At 39.9% G+C, this 21,264-nt stretch overlaps 1 protein-coding gene across 1 annotated transcript in view; it reads left to right on the top strand.

The window, feature by feature from the left end:
• LOC105457394 (neuroligin-4, X-linked) overlaps positions 1-21,264 on the top strand; it is a 129,165-nt gene extending 107,901 nt beyond the window's left edge. Inside the window, exons 2-11 of the mRNA XM_011702032.1 lie at positions 1,313-1,471; positions 6,529-6,726; positions 10,427-10,542; positions 13,556-13,788; positions 14,371-14,583; positions 15,083-15,221; positions 17,622-17,773; positions 17,859-17,977; positions 18,217-18,347; positions 18,433-21,264. Of these exons, the coding sequence (XP_011700334.1) occupies positions 1,313-1,471; positions 6,529-6,726; positions 10,427-10,542; positions 13,556-13,788; positions 14,371-14,583; positions 15,083-15,221; positions 17,622-17,773; positions 17,859-17,977; positions 18,217-18,347; positions 18,433-19,014 (2,042 nt within the window). The 3' untranslated portion in view covers positions 19,015-21,264. The remainder of the gene's footprint in view (positions 1-1,312; positions 1,472-6,528; positions 6,727-10,426; positions 10,543-13,555; positions 13,789-14,370; positions 14,584-15,082; positions 15,222-17,621; positions 17,774-17,858; positions 17,978-18,216; positions 18,348-18,432) is intronic.

The raw sequence follows: 21,264 nt of genomic DNA, 5'->3' as shown, positions 1-21,264 counted from the left end.
GCCAATCAAGCGGCCGTTTACTCCCCTAATCGCATTGACACTGTTCATTTTCCGCGACATGTTTATTCTTGCAAGATTCTCTTAGCAAATTAACTATCAAGAGTGCAAATGAATACCCAAATTTCATCTTTTGCGCAATATCTTGCGAGAGAGTTTACGTTATTAACTTAAATTGCTTTTGAAATATTCAAGAAAATAAATCTTGAAGGAAAAAATTACATAAATTGAATTTAATTTTTTCGAGTTTTAATTTAATATTTGTTATATATTTCTGTCAGCTTTCAACATCTCAAGTTAGAAAATTGTATAAAATTATATATAAAATTTCAATTGCGGCTTTCTGTTATTAAAATAGAAGAGAGGACACAGAATCTAAAATATCTTCCTGATAATCAAGATAAATCCAGAAACAGAAATTATTGCAGTGTTATTAAAAATATCACATAGATTAGCTATAAACTAATCGATGAGATCTGTCATAGGGTCGTTGGATTTCATAGAGACGTTGGGAAGGGATGCAGAAGGCAACAGGGTGATCGTGATGCGGGTCGCTATCGCGAGGATGATGACGCGTGATTTGTTGAATTATGACCGGTGCTCGGTCTGGCCGCAGCGATCGCCCTCGCGTGTTCACCCTTCCGGCATTACCATGGCAAATCAGATTGACGCACCCCTTTCGTGTGTACGAGTCACCGCCGTTGCTGCCGCTTGTTTTAATTACATCAAAAGCGATAGGCGACACGTCGCCCAACACGCACAGCTTGTCCATTAGGCACAAAACTCGAATGAGCATCGAAATCCTTCGCATATTACGCGCATCTTATATATGCCATGTACATCTTTACGACAATATTAAAGATTAAATTTTGCAAATCTGTCTTGATTTGTACGTAATATATGAAACAGTTTATTTTATAACGTCTTAACTATTACGTTATGTAGCAGCACAATTCGTAGTAATCATTTATCGATTTCATTCGATTCAGTCATGCGTGTGTTTGTTCATCGATGAAAATCATAATTCTTTCCTGTGCATTTAAATTTTTCAAATATATTCTGCTTTATGCGAGGCGTAGCTACTTGCAAATTGCGAATTTTCAAATACGCGATAATTTACGATCCTAAAGGATATGACCGTTCGATTGCCGGTGGGTAAAGTTTGCATTTCCTCAGGACATGGTAATTCTTTACCCGACTGTCAAAACTTCGTAGAACCTTAAAAGACTGAAAAATGACCTTTTAAGGCCGCGCGACGTGAACTATCAGGTGTCGAGACTGTCGATCGATCACAGGATAATTTTATTGATTACAGCCGGCGCGAGGGACGGCGGTGGCAGAAGGTATCCTGTGATTGTGTTCGTGCACGGCGAGAGCTACGAATGGAGCAGTGGAAATCCCTACGACGGCAGCGTCCTGGCGAGTTACGGAGGCGTCGTCGTCGTCACCATCAACTATAGACTCGGCATTCTGGGTAAGTCGTGACAGATGCCTTCGGTCCCAGTTCGGTAACATCCAGATCCCTCCAGTCCTGGAATCCTGGATTTTCAGGAGAGCCAAATCTCCTGTTTTTTGGACCTGAGAATCTTAGGACCTCTGTATCTTGTCTATCCTTGGATGTGAATAGACGTTTGAAATTCGGGAATTTCAACCTGTAAATCGTTAACGCGTTTATCTCCTCGGAGTCTTAAAATAGTTTCCTAATTCCTTCAATTATTGGATAATGGATTCCGACTCCCGGGACCTATTAAACTAAACATTAGTTTCTTTCAATTTCTTTACGCTTTCGGTTTGCCTTATAAAACTTCCAATTTCTAACTCCTTCAAAAATCTTTGATTTCCGTACGGATGCAGATCCTAATTGTTTGTCTTCGCTTCCTGTGGAATCGCCAATTTCTTAGATTTTTAATATATATGTATTTATCATTTCTTAGTTTCTGTACACATTCCTTCTCTCCCTTCTGCGTTAAACCTCGATAATTAATCTCGATTGCTGAGTCAGATATAACTTTTGCGAACTGTTCGGGAACTCAGATAAATCACATATGTTAGTTGCCCGCTTAATGGTGTGAAACGTTACCTCGCAGCAGTTAAGGTTTGAAACGAGCCAGTCGACCGTAGCTCATTAGCTATTTAGGGCCGGTTACACCAACGTCACTTAACACTAAGTGTGTTTACTCCATTTTCCTGCTCTATCCGCAAGCAACGTTCTAGACTAGAGGCTACGATTGCCAAAGGGATGACCGGAGTCGGGGTGTCGGGGTGTAACCGGTCCTTGAAACCGGTCAATTCTGTCATTAGTTCAAAACACGTACTCGCCTGTCCGAGATGCAGACTGCCATGTTCGCGCGCGCATTACGCCGCGAGAGAACGCCATTAGACAGAACTTGTTATCCCGTGACATTTGACGTGCGACGCTGCTCGCTGGCCGCGCGCGTAAGAAGCCGCGAAAAAAGTAGAAGACCATGAAGAAAACGGTGGTGAGAACTTGGCCGCGAACGCCACGGGGATTGCAAGTTCCGGCGACCCGGGTTGTTGCCTGGCAACCCGGGCAACCAAATCTAATAGGAAACTCATTACGGCCAGGTCTTCCGTTTCACCAAACTAAATTCTTGACTCCACCCTCTCTCTCCCTCTCTTTCTCCTCTCCCCCTCTCTCTCTCTCTCTCTCTCTCTCTCTCACTCACTCATCCTGTTCTTCGACGCGACAGCAAGCTCCGCTGTTCTCGTCTATCACCCTCGTTGCATACAGGGTGTCTTAAAGCCTTCTCGCCCTAAAATTTCAACGAAAGAAAATTAAAAACCACGAAATTCAAGCGGAATAAAGAATATAAAGAAACTGTTGCTTTAGATTAAAGCTGGACTTTTATTAAATTATTTTAAGATTTAATTATCAGTTAATCACACTGCTCTCGTAAAATACTATAAAATAAACGCTAAAAAAACAATTTATGTGTTACGGAAGAAAATGGCGAGAGGAGAGTGGCATTAAGGATACACTTCTCGTGAACGAATCCGAAAGGTGACACACGATGACAGCGCAAATAGTAAATCCAAATTCTGGAATTCGATTCTGTCGATAGCTAGATGAAAAACAAAAAGAGCCGCGAGAAAAATAACCACAGCGGGAAGCGGCGCCTGAAATGGCGACGCCCAGGAAATTCCACTCCGCAGCGCGGCCGTAGTAGTTTTTTTTCCTCGCGCACCCCCGGTTTTTTTTCCATTTTCCTTCGTTTCGGAAAAATGATGCGGCGCTTTGTGAGCGCCGCGCCGACCGGCGATATCCCGACCGAGCCCTAGATTCTCTCTTCGCCCGCGCGCGGGTGTATACCAGCGTGTACCGGAAAATTTAAATCAACGAATAGCGTTCAGCAGTTCCATTGTAACGAGAAGAATAGGAGACGCGGAAGCGCAGCGCGACAGATACGCCGGAGGTTGAATATCAAATGGGACATGACCGGTGCTTTATTTCTATTCCGCTTTCATGTTCTCGCACCTCTCTGGTGCGTGTGAGCGCGCGCGAAAGAGCTTTGTGCGTTTTTTTTTCCTCGCTCCTCCCGTTTCGACGTAGAGCGCGAAGAATCGTTATTGGATCGGACCAGACATTGCCCGAAGGCTAGAAGCCGTGAGAAAACGAGGAGACGCCGCGCCACCCACACGTCGTAAGATGGGGAAGATTGTACGAGGCGCGATGCAAACGTCCCATTACACAAAAGTCTCGGAAAATTCTAATCCTACTAGGAATTCAACGTCACAAAAGTCCAAAGAGAGACCTGAAAGAGCTACGAAAATCACACTTCTCAACAATCCGATCAATATCGGATTGCGTCACTAACGTCCGATTGAATGAAAGTCTTAGCAGACAGATACAACAAGCGATGAGAGAACGCAATCTCTTCTAAAACTTTAAACTGTAAGAAGTTCAAGGAAAGATAAGGAAACGTAAAAGATACGAATACTTTCTGCAAAATTTTTGAACAATAATTATGTCACGAGCAAATTAATGGAAAGATATTCCACTACGTACAATTCAATTTAATTAATTAATTGGAATTCAGTTGACCGCGGAGGACGAGGACTGATATTTATAAAACGTAGTCTGCAAGAGTAAAATTAAAAGACGAGACGTTTATTTAGCGTGTCTTTTCACCTTTATATCTTTGCATCGACTTCCAAAGTCGTGATATCTGTGATTTGTAAATAAACTTTTATCTATCTATCTACTTTATTTTTAAATCCCCAAAATTTATTTGCACAGTTTGTAAAAAATCCGCATCTATGAGCATAATATTATCAAAAGGATTATTTTTTATGAGAAAATTTGTTTGTATAAGGCTAAATAAGGTATATCAATATAGCTCAATCTTGTTTGCAATAATACAGAAATTCCTGAAAATGATACAGCGGTAAGTTTGTATATTAATAGTCTAACAAGACATTGCAAAAAATCAGATTAACAGAATTATAAAAGAAAACACATAAAAATGGGACTCTCAACAATTGGCTCAGACGGACATTTATTAAACAATCTGCAAGAAATACTAATCCTACCTAATTTTAAGGACTTGATGTGGGCCTACATAATCCTGTAAGGAAACTCGAAAAGAGGAAAGTTGGGCGTTTTTCCACTCAGCATGGCTTTCCAAATTATCGATTTGGCAAGGCTGGCGGGAAACAGTCGGCGCAACATCGTTGACCTAGATCCTGGCGACAGTAACGCCTCCCTTGTTAAGGTACCGAGTGCCCTAAAGTTAATGCGCACCGGCAAGTATATACGCGGCGGCTCATAATGGGAATAATCCTCTTAGCTCCGCGAAGAACAATCTCCAGTATGTCGGCGGGTAAATATGATGGATAATTTAATGGCGTGGCGTTTCGTGCGACGCGACGCGACGGAGCAAACATACCGACCAGGCGCAGAGGTCTTATTGGAGGCGGTGAAATATCACGTCCGAACTTGCCAGCAACAACAATCGCCGCTCACGCGATTTAATTCGGCTTCGGAATGAAAGGAGGGAAAAGGAAAACCCTCGAAGGGCCGGTCCCCTGATTCGATTAGCACTAATCTAATTTCCTCATCCTCTATCTGTATTAAAAGAGATTGGAACTAATTGACTACATGGACAGCTGACACTGCTGATATAATTCTAGGTTTCGTTTTAATTAGAAAATTAATAATTGAATAATTGAAGAATAATTTTTAAAAGTTATTCGTTAATTAGCAATATCGTTATACGTGAGAATAGTTATAAGAACCGTATATACCAATTTTTCCCATACTCTATAATTGGATCTGGAGGAGGAAGAGAAAATTAGCCACAATTACCGTACAATGTAATGAAAAGTATACTGGAATCATCTCGTTACTATTCAGAGCGCATAGTGTATCGAAATTTCTTCGTGCCTCGGGACTGGTATTCCAGTGTTCAACCGTAAGCTAGGACTATATGGAGAACCCGTCTCAATGGAACAAAATACGAAAATAAATATGCGCAAACCTGAAACGCTGGCAGATTTACGAATCCAGATTTATTTGGCGGAAACGGAAGGGAAGGAGAGTAAAGTCGGTCTATTGACGAATGTATTTCGACGAGGACAAAGTCGGAACACGGTTCGCGTATCACGACAATGCTGAACCCGACAAATCGTGTAAGACTGTCGCCAATGGCGCCATCCGGCCGTCATAAATATCACCTCGACTCCGCCAATTGATAGCGATATCACGCTCGGCGAAACGATACACAAAGTAGGACGTGATACGCGTCTGAACACTAAATCATACCGGCTGCTCGCCAGACGCGAGCCAATCTCTACATCCCACACAGCCATTTAGAGCCCTTTCACGGGAGGGCTGTGCTCGGCACGGGTAGCTTAAATAATTCACCTAACAAACAGTTGCAAAAATCAGTTAATAACTTTAAGCAATATGTGCGTAAATTAAGTTTGCACAACAATCTGAATCGTATTGGGATTTCTAAAACGAGTTATAATTTCAAACATAAAAATGGATTTTTTAGAACGTAGAAAAACAATCTGTTGTAGTTAATTTGACTAGCATATTGTCAAAACGTTTAATAACCATTAAATAATATTACTATTTTTTGTATAAAAAAGATATATAAAATACGGAAACAATATGATTGAATCAATTATTAATTAATATGGATAAAAATAATTTGCTATACAAATCTTTAAGATTTAATTTTCTAAACAATTAAACACAATTGTATCTTTAAGCATAGAAATAATAAAACTAATAACTAAAATTATACCTCTGGAATTATATCTCTAGAATTATATACCTCTCTTATTTCTCAGTTTTCCCATATAGATATAACTAATCCCAATTTCATTGTATCCCACGATTTATCTCATCTGTCATTCGATAGTCCGCGACATGCGACGATTGGAGTTAAGCCCATCGGCGGTAATTCCGGTGCGATCACGGTGATGTTATACTAGCCGTAACCGTCGATAATGGACACCAGGAGCGTTGCGCTTGACCATAAGCGGGGCTTGTTTTGATTGCAGGCTTTCTAAACGCCAACACAGACTCGCACTTACGCTCACCGGCGAATTACGGTCTGATGGACCAGATCGCAGCGTTACACTGGGTACAGGAGAACATCGGTTATTTCGGGGGCGATCCCAAAAACGTCACGTTGGTGGGACACGGCACCGGCGCCGCCTGCGTGAACTTCCTGATGACCAGCCACGCGGTTCCTGACGGTGAGTCACAGCTTCCATTCTCGCAATGTTCTTAAATTGAATATTAACACAGGAACGCTTCTTTCCGTGATACATTCCATAAATAATTAATAAAAAATGAGTGCAAAGCAAATAATCTATATTAACGAACTTTATAATAGTATAAATAAACTGCAAACAATTTTTAATAAACGAAATTAACTCACAATTCCCAATAAATTCACGGAAAATGCAATTAATCTACATATGTGTAAAATACATTTTGTACACATATCACGATAACAAAATATCGCATAGAGTTTTATTTAGAGAGAATAAAACGCGTATTTTGAAAAGTCTCTTGAACTCGGATACTTGTACAAAAATGTTCTTGTAACGGGTTTATTGTCTTGGATCGACCCATAGAAAGCTGTTTCTCTTGTCGCGTCGCATGGAAACAGATAATGTCACGTAGAAACGGTAGAGTGTGCGAGAGGAAGGGAAACGGGAGAGGTTGGAGGGTAGAGGTCGAAGAGCGAGAAGCTGCACTGAGACAATGATACGGAGGAGCTAGGAATAATGGGGTGGTTTACCAGACGCCATAAATTATGGAGGAATCAGCTGGCCCCACCACCATTGACAACTCGCAGCTGTAGTGAATTATCATCCAGAAGGTCCTCCGACGATAAGCTTTGCGGTTCCGAAACAGATTGCGATACTCTATTTTTTGTCCCTCTCTCGAGCTCTGATAAAACCGGCTACTATGTGACTCATCGAAGAATACGACGAAGAATAATAGCGAGCGATATCCGGCTAAAAAATTATATTGTATCTCTTCCTTAGTTAATACTGTTTTCGCGCAAGAACTAACCGCGATTCCGGTGATAAATAATATAAAGCACAATAAAGTTTAAATTCTCTGTTAAATCTTTAATTTTTTCCGAGAATTCTAGATTTCTTTAAATTTCTGCTCTCAATTGCTAAATTTAAAACAATCCGTGATATTTCAGTATTCTGGAATTTGAAATATTTAAATTCCTTGATTTTTCTAATTCAGATTTCTATAATTGATCTAGGTTTCTCTTATCCCCATTTTTCTTTCCCGTTATCCTTCATTGAATATGTGCATCTCATTTGTCCCTCATATCTTGTATCCCGGCTTTCACAAATCCCTAATTTTTTATTTCTTAGTTTCTCGTTTTCTTTGATTCTGCGCCTTGAATAATTTATACGCTTGAATCTTTGGACTCTTGGCTTCTCCTCTCAAATCTTGATCTCACGATTTTTCAATTTCTCGATTGCTTCAATCCCGCGAAACTTAACTTTCTTGGTTTTCAATCTTTTTTTGTAATCTTAATTTTCTCTTTTTTTTCTTTAAATCCTGATATTCCTGATATTCTCAATTTCTCGTTTCCTTTGACCCTGTAACTTTAATTCGTCGAACGCCTGGCTCCTGGGATCTCTTGTTCCCTCGAAGGAATTAATTAATCCTTGGGTATTATGGAGACCTGCCATTAAATCCAAGTAACGCGACGGAATTTGAGCCGGCGATAATCCTTTAATAGTCCTTTAATGTCGCGAGCTTCGACACCATCTTATCGTTCGGTGTCGTCCCTCTCAACGACGACGGATATCGGAAGAACGGGGCCATCTTGATTCTGTAATGTCGGAAATACGTCGAGGATGCCGCCAGGATATTCAGAGTTTACCCTGGTATCTCCTTCGCTAAATGAATGAGAGCGAATCAGATGTCGACGTGTATCGGGCTGATAAGATCGCTCCCGAAGACACATTCCATCGAATATCAAAAGATGGCCGGCCGACCGAGCTACGATTACACGTGGAAAAACAATGCTGTCGCTTTTTATTTGACCTTCACTTTATAGCTTTAACACAGATATTGCAAGAGTATGATAACGAGATGAGGAAATTAATTGGCTATCGAACAAATTTTTCTTGTATTGTGGGCAAATTAATAATATATAATTATATAATTTACAATAAGTAAATAAAAAATTTAGTAATAATAATATTGAAAATGATAATATGATATATTAATAATGAAATAACAATATAGAAATAATTGAGACAAAATTTGTCGGTTATAGATTAATTAATTATGAATAATCAATAAAAAAAGTTTTCATATACCTTCTGATTAACACTGTAAACGTCGAGTTCTAGGTATATGTAGCATCTTTCATAGAATCTCTCGTCTTCTCGAGATATCAAGATTAACGACTCACAAAATTGGGATTAACCGACTTATCCCAGTCTTCTGTATTAAATAATAGACGAACTAACACGACGAAGCTGTGTAACCGTCGTGTTCGCCCTGCCGCCTTAATTTTCTTCGCGCTGCAAACCGTGCACTCTCTTGTCTATTCATGTCTTACGTAATGTCCAATTTTGCGACGTGTGAGATGAGAAAATTAATGACTAATAACCCCTGCTCGACTCTTTGTTGTACCAAGATATTACGTACATTTTATTATTAATACCGAGGAGAGAAACTTGTAATGTTTTATTTTCCCTCGGCTTCCCTGTTACAAGAAATAAAAATTATTAATTAAATAGAAGGATGTTTCAACAGCACAGGAAAATAAATAAGAGTTCATTTACTTAATTATTAATTTTCCCCTTTACGTAACATTAACATAGAAATAATGACATAAAAACCAGTGTAAAAATATGGAAAATAATAATCAATCAAGTAATTTTTATAATTTGTATGCTGATACAAGGCAGATTACAGCTTAAATTTTCTCTATAAAAGGGAATTCGATTATTTATTTTGATTTTCGATTTAAATTATTTGCATCTTGCACATGTGCGTGTTTAACTGCAGCAGTGGTGTCGAAATTAGATTTTGTAGATTTTTTAATACCGCGGTCCATTTATCTATTTTTTTTATAGACATCTTGTATATGGCCACGTTTGGCGAGTCTTGCCCCCTCATCTTTAAAGCGGAAATCGCTGATAACGTCGTAATGGAAGTCGTTGATTGGAAATAAATCTATCGAGCGGTCGGGATGAGTATTCGTTACTATGCATTGAAACTCGGATTGTATTTCGTTTACTCAGGTAATATCGTAGTTCCGTCCGCGGAAGGGAATCGACCTCGAAATCATCTCGAAATTCAATTTTGCGTCGCGATATATAATCTCTTCCCGCGCGAACAAACACCTTTGCATTACGGGATACGATTTGCAGATCCTGAGATAAAGCGCGAGCACCTTTCGAAAAGTGCGACACAAAGAGACCTCCACGCGTCGCACGGATTCCGGGAATCGCGTCTTGAATCGCAGCGATTCTAAAGATATAGAATTTTCACGATGCAGAGTATTTCCGGGGAAACACATTTTCTGGTGTACACAAAGGGGACGCAAGAATCGCGACGTTGCTGGAACTGCGTGCGGAACAATAATAATGGACGCGGGAAAATACTTGGGAACTAAAGATCTTACAAAGTATACTGTTAATAATTATTAACAGTATACTTTGTAATTAATTATACCTCTACTTAAGTTTCCGCGCCGAGCAAAACGCTCAAGCCAAAGTACTTACTAATAACGTCTTAATAACCGCGGAAGACTCCCATTTATTTATTTATTATTATTAGTGAAAATAACGACTTTTAATTAATATCCTTTACAAAGTTAAAACTCTATCACGGTTGCAAAGGCTCGTAACAAAACCTTACGAAACTGTACGTGACATCAACGTGGTGACTCGATTGCAGGTCTGCTGTTTCATCGGGGCGTTCTGATGTCGGGTAGCGCGCTTTCACCCTGGGCGTTGGTGAGAGGCGCCGCCAATTACGCCATGCAGGTCGCCAAACACCTAAATTGTTCGTCGGTGAGTACCAGCAAACATGTCCTCCCGATCGCGCCGAAATTATCCCGCGCGTCAGCCTATAATTTCATTAGCCCTTCTGCCACCCACTTCCACGCCACATGAGTCTCTCCCCTCAAAAATAACGGCACCTCCGTCTAGCAAATTCCACTTCCGTGGAATTTAGCGACACGGTAATTTAAATTATTTGCATCTTGCACATGTGCGTGTTTAACTGCAGCAGTTGTGTCAAAATTAGATTTTGTAAATTTTAAGACGAAAACTTTTGGGTAAATTTTCAGGCGAATTCTACAAATAGATACTAAATCCAGAAAATGAAATTTATGACGTGGAGAGGATTCGAAGGGAAAACTTTGAAATTCAAAAGCTCCGAGAGCAGATTTTGACTTTACGAGACAGCGGACGCGCGGTGAATCCAGCGTTAAATTTTCGGTTAAATTTCGTTTATTTTCGGTTTACGGGGTGAGACTGATCGACAGGGATGTACCTGTTATATTTCACCGTGTGTCGACACTCTCGCCGGCGTTAATTCTTATTCGCTCGTTTTCGTGCTCGCATAATTCGCGATAATTCCGATCGTCGGCGGCGAAACGATCGCGTAAAAGCGGACGGGCATAAATTAAAATATCAAATGCGAGTATATTCGCGCACCCGGTGTTTTTACAGCATTAATTACGCAATACCAATTATATTAACGGCGCGTTTCAATTAAGCTAATATACACTCGAGACATCGGCCCCAATAGGCGAGTGCGCGCGCACTTTCAATAAAAGGGACGTTAAATTTCGCAAATTGCAGACCGGGCGATGCAAATTTGGTGCGCGTACAACTGCGCTGTAGCGTAGCTGCAACAATTATTTCAACAGTTAGAAATTTCTTGATTGCTCGAATAATATTTCATATATCAATTTTAACAAGCAATGACATTAAAACATGAAATTATATAGCTCGAATTTCAATAAGAGATACCACCGCACCGCTATTGCACAGATTCATCATTCTCACCCAGAACTCGCACCCTTCTTCTTCTCTTTTCCATTCCTCTCTTTTTGCCCAGATACGCTCTTGCGCTACGAGCCATGAAAAATATGTTGTCCTCGGTTGACGGTTATTTTATTAAAGGTGAATTACGTACTTGGCTCACTTTATAACCGCAGAGCCGTCCGTGACGTATCCCTTATTGAAATTGATATGCAGCGCTGTAAATTCCGGCGACGGTATTCCCGATCTCCTCGTCGGGAGGAGAGCCTTCGATATCTACAAGCCCCCCGCCGCCGTAGCGTTTTCTCGTCCATCAAAAATAACGCAATAAAAGATAACCCGGTTTCGACAGTGTTTTTCCAATTCGAACTCCCCCCCCCTCCCCACCCACCCCCCTGGATATTTCGGGCGTGTGGACGAGGGCGGACGGGGGAAAGAGGGGAGGGGGTGGAAATAAAATTGATTCCCGCTACAAGTTCGCCGATCCGAATGGCATAATATAATCCCCATCTCAATTTCCATTTTGCGCGGTGCCATTTTTTCCACGGGGTGCTTTTAGGAACATCGAGAAACAATTGCCGCTTAATCCTCGTTTAATGGTTACTTTCAATCGCGAATCGCGGCATTTAGGCCCGGATAATCCCTTTTTTGCGAATAACAATCCGCAGCATTTCATTCCGCAGAATTGATATTATTTGGAAAAAACAAAGTAAAGGAAAGAGATTCCAAAATTTATATATTCAATTTCGTTTTTATGTAAACTGTCCTTTCAGTATATTCTTCTCGAATATTCTCTAGTTACATTTATCTTCTAATGATTTATTAAACAAAAAGATTTATTTTTGCAACAACATTCTTGCCACGTTCATGCAACAAATACTTCCTCATTTATTAGAAAAATTTTTATTTTGTTTTTTCTTCCATCCGTTTATCGTGCACGATAAACGGCGCATAACGCGCGAGATAGCTCACGTGGCAAATCGCCCGAGCATAGCGGAAGACGTTTCAGAGTTGACGCGTTTCGCGCGGAATGTGCGGGATCGCGTCGGGAAAGGGTCGACATTTTCCGGCGGCATTTCCCGAGGTGGATACACACCGTCGGAACAAGGCGGTCGTGCCTTAACGAGGCTACCACCCCTGTGTACGCAGGGGTGCACACACCGTCGCGCCGCGTCGCGCCGGCAGGATAAACAAGATTTTCGTGCGTCGCTCAGCGGAATTCAAACGGCGCCGGAGCCTTGGTCCGAAGAGCTGGACCGAGAGGCCGTTGCAGCCGGGCACGGCGATTCGCTTTAATTTCGAGGTCGCACGCAAATGAATTGCTTTACCGTCGGTAATCGTCTTTGGAAATCCAGCTTCCAACGGCAGACACGAGCGGCTAACCGCAATCGAATGTCGAGTCTCCCGCTGACTAAATGTGAACGTCCTGCGTGTGTGCAAATTGCCCGTGCCGCGCGCACGCGGACGGGGCACCGCCGATGTTCATCGAACGAGGAGAGAGAAGCGCGTCTGATTGTCTGCCGATTCTCGGTCCCGATAAAATTACCCGGCACAATCGCGTTAAATGTTACGACTTAATAGGATATCCCGCAGCCCGCGGTCTTAATTGTAATGACAGGTTCTATGGCCAATCTGAAGTTTCGTTTTCGTTGAAAATGCCGAGGGAGAGATTATTAATCATGATCATTCGTTTTTGATATTGCTCACAATTGTAATTAAATTTAATACATCACGTAATTACGTCTTACTGTTATAATTAAGCATAATTATAATTCTGTTTGTATTAAATGAGTAATATGATTTTGTTATTTATTTGTTTCCCTGAGACTCAGTTTCCAAAATTCTATCTTCTTTTAATTGATTATACGCGGAGATTGTCGTTATCTTATTTTCACTGCAAGAGAAGATATGGAGAAAACACGTTAATGCCTCTCTTTCTTACGCTTATAAAGTATAAAAAGCTAAAATGTGGTAATGGAGAATCCCTGATCGCGCGTTATGATCCTTCTAAAGTGTTGATTTTATTCTGTCGCAGGTAGCGGAAGATCCTCAGGCCCTGTTGAAGTGCCTGAGAGACGTGTCCTTGAGTGAATTGGTATCGGTGCCTGTTAAAGGGCTGGAGTTCGCGCCGGCCTTTGGCCCCAGTATAGACGGCGTCGTAATCGATCCCGGCGATCCCGAGGATCAGGACTACACCCTGCAAGTCGACACGATCAATACGCTCAACAACATCCTTCTGAGGAAGGACGTCGTGGCGAAACTGTCGAGGTATCGCAGCTCCTCTTTTTGTTCCAATCGTTATAACTAGCAAAATCGAGCATCGGAGCAAGAGAAAATAAATAGCGCGAGAAACAATACCGGAGTTTCTGCAGAAATATCACGAAGAAAGATAAAATCGCATCCTGCGACGTCGAGAATTCCTTTATTCCTCGGTGGAAAATACGAAAAGCTCGCGTAAACAAGACTGTTAAGATTGAAAAATTTTAGGATTCAAAGTGCCAATGGAAAATTCCAGGTGTTTAAGAATCCAATGAATTTAATTTCGACATACAGTTAAAACTTTTTACATTAATTATTTCGTAATTTGTCAAATTTTCTATTATTCTAATAAATATTGTACAATATATTATATTTTCATGGCGTCAGAATTTCACATACATAAACAGAAATGCGATCCTTCAAGATTTGCAGACTCCATAAAAACGAAACTTTTCGTACCTCAGGAAGCTTTTCATACTTTAAGATAAAGCTTATAAAATCCCGAAAATGTTTTGTAAATCGCAAACTTGTTAATATTTTGTAAAACTTCCTTTTTAAACAATGTGTAAAGAAAAATGCTTCAATTCATAGGTACGATTTGATGGTGGGTGTTGTTCGTTCCGAGGCATATTTTTCGTTAACCGCCGACGATGCTCAGTATGGAATCGAGGCTGATAGAAGGACAAAGATCCTGCGTGAATTCGTGCGGAACACGTACACGTATCACCAGCCGGAAATCCTAGCGACCATAATAAACGAGTATACGGACTGGGAACGACCTGTGCAACATCCCGTCAATATTAGGTAAATCCCGAGGAAATTTAATTGAAAATAAATTTCATAACAACGTTCTTTTATTTATTTTAATTGCTGTCATCTATCTATTTTAATTAATCTCCAGCCATTATTTATTTTATTGATAGCGAATAAATCAGCCGTGATATAAATTTATTTTTTGTCGTATATTTATTAGATTTTCAATCTACAATTATTTGTCTCACTATTTATTAAAAATATATTAAAAACTAATGTTTATTCATTTAAAAAGCTTGTTTTAAAATCTTTATTTTTCATCAATATATCCATTATTTTTTCTATAAAATAAATACGCATAATTATATATATACATGTATATATTTACGTATTATTTTAAATTTTATAAAATTTTTAAAAATTATATTTTATAGTTTACTAATTTGAGTTACATCATCCATTTTATAATTTGTTTTAATTCAAAACTCGGGAGAAATTTACAAAGTATATTTCTAAAAACCTCAAAGAGGATATATACACCTTTTTTCAGAGACGAGACTCTAGAGGCCCTGGGGGACGCGAATACGGTCGCTCCGGCGACGAGAACCGCGGATCTTCACAGCCAATCCCATAGGAATTCCTATCTATATGTCTTCGACTATCAAACGAAATTCGGAGACTATCCTCAGGTTCGTTATCAGAATGTACTTTTTATCGCACAAACTGGAATGAAAATAATTGAAAAAATTTAGACGCTACAAAATCTAGAGAATAAAAGACATCTAGAAATATATCTAATTACTTTTCAAATATTACACATATTTTTAATATTATTTATCTTCTTGTGGAAATTGTGGAATTTAATAATAAATATGTCGTGCGATAAATTTTGCACAACCTTTATAGACTTTAAATATGTATAAGAAGCTATACACATATTAAAAAATTCTATTAATAAAAAGTAGAGCGTAATAGAGATAAATTCGGTTTATTCGTACGTACAATCTCTCATCAATTTTTCATATTATTTATTTATTAAAGTTACTTATAACGCCTATATACGAGACAGAAGTTGGGATTCACCGGAAATGCGACAACATGGCGGCGACTCTTGTTCATATCTGATTTCAGAAACTTACGATGCACGTACGACCCCTTTCCTCCCTCATCCTCCCTCCACCCCTTTTCCTTTACCTACTCCTAGTTTCGAACTTTGAATGAATTTCGCAGTGGTGCGATTATTAATGCCACATATATTAGCAATATCCACTCTCCTCTTTTCCGGTCTTGTCTAACAAGAAACGGATGTGTAGAAGGAAATCCGAAAATTGGACCGATGAGATCAGTTATTACCGTTGCGCGAAATTTCGGGATATTATTTCAAGATATGTATTCTTGATGCGCATTAGGCATGAGTCTGTGTAAACCGCGTTTTAGTTAACCACACACCTCGCGTACATGCGCGACAAATACACGGAGTGAAGGAAATACAAATATATATATAATGTGTATAAATATAACGCACAAGATACGAGGGATTTGGAAATCCAAAAATTGTCAGGTCTTCGAGGAAAATAATAATCCACCTCTTGAAAATTTTCTTCGACTTTTCACGAAAGGTTAAAATTTGCTAAATAAATTATCGCACCCCTTCATATTTATCCGCCCCCGTAAATTCGAAAAACAACGGCGAAGAAGTGGAATTTTAAAGAAGCGCCAAACGGACGGAAGGGGCGGAGAAGGAGGATTTGAAATTCCACGTTCGCCTCGCACCTGCAGCTCCCGCGCACTTTTTCCTTCCCACCCCATGCCGTCATTTCTGCCGGCACCTTTATGCCTTACACCCGGTGCACTTTGCATACGAATATCGTCTGGCACCTCGACCTGGCGATCACCGTTGCCGTCACCGGCGAAATGAAAGTGCATTAAACGTTCAACGCGCCCCCGTCGTCCCCCTGTTTCCCTCCCTCCCCACCTCCACCCCCGGTCCTGTCTCGCGCCACGAAGCCAACGAAGAATAAGGATCGCGCGTAAACGCTGCAACGAACTTATTGCGTCTGCACGACTGCATCCAGAAAAACGTTTCGGTTGCATTCGCAAAACGTTCGTTTTGCGAGAATATAAACGCTAACTGGGATATTTCATATTCCCTGTGCTATGAAGTGAAATATATAACTCCGACATTGAGACATTTTTAATGTGTATTTCATATTGCAAGGAAGCTAGTTTCGTATTCCGCTCAACTAATCGATACTTAATTGTAAAATGAATCATAATAGATTAATATATTGATACACGTTAATACATCGAAATGATCGTGATCAAAAGAGTAATTATTTCCCGCTTAATGAATGATAATTTAATTGATTACTGCTATTATTCATTAAGCATTCCAACAGTTTATTCTGTAATTATTAACATCAACCGCCAATTGAGTTACTCCAATAATCATTATTGGATCATATTTCATTCTTGGATTTTGAATTAAAGCGTAAAAACCACTTTCAAAATCTACTATAGGCGGAAACACGATCCCGCTATTTCTCGTGAATAATTTGAATTTTTCGAGGACACGAACTCTGCACTCGGGCTTGTTAGAATGGCAGGCAAACGCGAAGTTTGCGGAATAGGCCGAGGTATTTTTACAATTTCAACGAGAAATCGTGGGTGCTTCTGGGACTTTGGCAGATTCCACGAGCGCTTTCGTATGATCGAGCGCGAAAGAGGATTCTCCGACCTCGGAAAAATTCTTCTGAATTCCGCGGTTAGTTCGGTCCGCGTTCCACCGTCCCTTTCACCCTCCCGCCGGTTGGACCATGCGATTGAACTGTTAAAGTGCCTCAAATCAAAGTCGTCTCGAGTCGACTAATTTTTTTATCTGTCATCTTGAGCCGAAAAGAACAGAGAGAAAGAGAAATAGAGAAATAAACACGCAAAAAATTATTAACATATAATATTATATACAAAAAAAAATCTAAAAATAACAGCAGAAAGAGAAATAAATTCTTATTTTTGCTGTTACTTTTACATCTATTTATATTTAATTTTAAATGTATTCTTATTGTACACCATGTCAATTATTCTTTTAGAGGCCGGGATGTATCCACGGGGAGGAGTTGCCATATTTTTTCGGAGCGCCCCTGGTCGGAGGAATGTCCCATTGGCCAAAGAACTATACTAGAGCCGAGACAGCGCTCTCCGAGAGCGTGATACTCTATCTGACAAACTTTGCACGCACCGGGTAAGTTGTCATAAAAGTTGCCATCTTTCGCAACGCTCAACGTAAAATAAAAGATCGATTTGCTATTAACGATCCTTCTCGTCAGGAATCCGAACGAGGGCACTCCTGATCCTGGACCCCTCGGTTCCAGACCGGAGAGGACCAAGTTTAAAAATATCGACTGGACCGCTTATGAGGCCGTCCATAAAAAATATCTTAGCATAGGTAAGCTGTCCTCTATGACGTTGCTTTTTAATTCTAATATTCTTTTATTAAATCTTTCCGTCGTATTCAAGAAGATTATACCTTTTTGATAAATTTCTTTTTAATTAATTTTCTCTTTTTTTATACAAAAAATGTATTAAAAATTTTTAAGTTTTATGTACATGTTTTCATGGCACAAAAATTATTATAATAATATGTATATAAAAGTAAACTAAATCGCTCATACTTTAACTTTATAGAACTCAAATCGAAACTGAAGAACCACTACAGGGCCCATCGCCTTTCGTTTTGGCTGAACTTGGTGCCTGACCTTCACAAACCCGGCTCGGACGATGTTCCTAGGTCGCATCATCTTCTCGACGCCGAGCAGGTATTGTCATAAAACAATTAATCGTACTAATTAATCGTACAACTATCAAAATCGAAACAAGCTCAGGAAGAATCGTATTCTCCAGGTGCCACCCAGATTCATTCAGAGGCTGCCAACAACCACGAGAACGACCACCTTGGAGGTAACTTCTATCGAGAAATCCTCGTCCAACGTATCAACGGCTATGCCGAGCGAGATCACTTTCGAGGACTCCACGGCGTTACCGGAGGACGGCTTCGCGGCGTATTCCACCGCCCTGAGCGTGACAATCGCGATCGGTTGCAGCCTGCTGATCCTGAACGTGCTCATTTTCGCCGGGGTGTATTATCAGCGCGACAAGAGCAACCACCAGCACCACGGCTGCTCGAAGAAGCGCCAGGAGAACGGCCAGATGCCGAACAACATTTGCGGCGAGCTGGAGACCAAGACCGCCGAGCGACACCACATCCAGCACATACCGCCACCGGAGTTCGCCGACCTCCAGAACAATACCTGTCACGTGCCTATGCCGCCCCCGCCACCGAAGAACACGAAGCCCGGCAAGCCTGGTCAAAACCTCATCATTAGTCCCAACCAGCTCCAGCAGGAGAGCCTGGCCATGACCGGCACCGGGACCTTGAAGAAGGGACACAATCACCCTCAGGTCATGGAGGAGCTAAGAGTCTGACTCTAGGAGACCGCGCGGCTACCGAACTAACATGGCCGCGAGGAAATTAAGATCTTGAAACAAGAGTCAAGGAATCACTTTGCAATGGAATCTCCATTATCAATCTGACCATGGACATAATCAGGATACTCAAGAAGTAATACAATCATTGCCAGGTCACAAGGAAGCTGCGAGTCAGACTCTAGCGAATGCCGAAACTTTTAGATTAGAATCTTGAGACCCGTCGAGTGTCGGGAAACCGTATAGATGGCTCTTCGGAATGTTCTTCGTCGTCGGTTTGGCCATCAGAAGTGGCCACCAGAATCCTACAGACGAAACCGCAAGACGATTAAAAGAGACAAAGTCTGAAATCAGAAACGGCGAACTGTTTCAGGGATAATGCTTTCCGCTGATGCTCGACGGAAAATGGGACAATTCTTCAAAGTTTTTCGAAGCGACCGTGATATTGTCGATAGATAGGAAGTGATAAAGGATGAAAAGTAAATGAAGGACTTTCATTGTTACGTGAGAAGTACATATTAGTGCAGGGGTGTAACCGAAATTCGAAGCCAGGAAGCCAACTGGCTGGCCTCTATACAGAGCCAGCAAAAGTCGAAGTCTGGCCGTTCGGGCCGAAGCAACGTTGTTTCCATTCGCTATGCCCCTGTGTTAGTGGCAACGCCATACTGTTATCGTTTTCTACCTTTCGAATTTGCGACCAACTGCCGAAAATCACATAGTCTTCGACGGATAGACAAATCTGCGTTAAGTAGTACTCTTCATCCTCAGAAAAGACCTCGTATTTCATATTTCTTTTTGTCATTTTTCATCTTGTTATATTCTCCTTTTCATTTTATAATACTTTTTTTTATTTTATTTAGGTATAATACATATTTATTTAAGGATTCTAATTTTTAATTACTAAAGACTGACATCTTCTTTATTTCGAATTTCATTGTAAAAATTTATTATAACTAATTAATAAGTAATTTCCTTACGCGCACAAACTTAATAATCAGAATTAATAGTGCTTTCTTAATCTGCTTTTATTTTATCCGGTGTCTTTTTCTCCTTTTCCCTCTCTTTTTTATTACCCTCCCATAATATAGACTGAAGGTTCGAGCCGATTTGAATCGTGCCGACACTGTCCTCGTTCTTCCGAGTGATGATGATTATGACAATGGTTCGAATCGCTGCCACGACGATTCATTTCTATGACGTCGATCGTTCAAATGCTCAATTAAATACTTAATTAAAAATTTCTTTTTCTCAATAATGATGTGACTAAATTTTTATAAAAATCAAATTTATTCTTAGCAGCAAAATTTTGTCACGAAGTAAAGATTGACAGAACAAAATTTCAGTAAATTATAATTTCGTGAAATTATTATAATGTTCTTGTGATTTTTTGCAAATTAAAATATAAGATAAAATTAAGACAAATTCCTGCACAATAAAAATTTGATAAATTTCTGAAACAGTTTCAGTTGAGAATGGAATCAATTTTTCTTTTTACTATAAGAATAAGAAAAAGTCGAATGATCGACGACACTCAACAGTATACTGCCAAACGATCGCAAATTAAGGAAAAATTGCGAATCGTTGAACGGAAAATCGTGATAAAAGTCAAAATTCAGAAAACAGAAGGCTGCTGCGATAGAAAAGAAACGCGTTGTTTTTAATACATCAATGTTTTACAAAAATAAGACAACTGCAAATTTAATCAATCCTTGTTGTTTTAAATAGTTATAAACATTTGCAAAAAAAAATTATATGCGAGGCAGGCATTCGCATGTAACAATTAATTGACTGTAAACTACTTTGTTGAAAACTATTTCGAAAAATTATAAAGACTTTATTAAACGTTATTCTTTATTTCAATTTTTATACTGATTTCACTAATCTCATATCATTCGTCTGTCAGTTTCGTATCATTTTTAAGACTAGCAAGTAACGAAAAGACAAAGAGATTAAATTTCTAGAGTTGTCCTATTTTTAAAGGATTAAATTTTTTGAATATCTGAACAGCGACAGGCTGTTGAAGGATCTTTCGAATGTAATTTCAACTGTAAATAAAGATTAATTAAGTTTAGGTCTGTCGCTGATGCGCTGTTAACGAGTGAAGGATACCGAAGAGCTCGGGAATAGCTCCGATTGTAATAATATTGCACATCGATGAGAAAAACGGTATGTCAGCGTAGTCAGAAGCACACTGGACGTAATTTTAAATTTGTATATAATTGACATTACAATAAACTATATAATAAATCA

Source organism: Wasmannia auropunctata, unplaced genomic scaffold, assembly GCF_000956235.1.
Source record: "Wasmannia auropunctata unplaced genomic scaffold, wasmannia.A_1.0 LD335244.1, whole genome shotgun sequence".
Taxonomy (NCBI): domain Eukaryota; kingdom Metazoa; phylum Arthropoda; class Insecta; order Hymenoptera; family Formicidae; genus Wasmannia; species Wasmannia auropunctata.
This window is presented reverse-complemented; position numbering and strand designations above follow the sequence as displayed.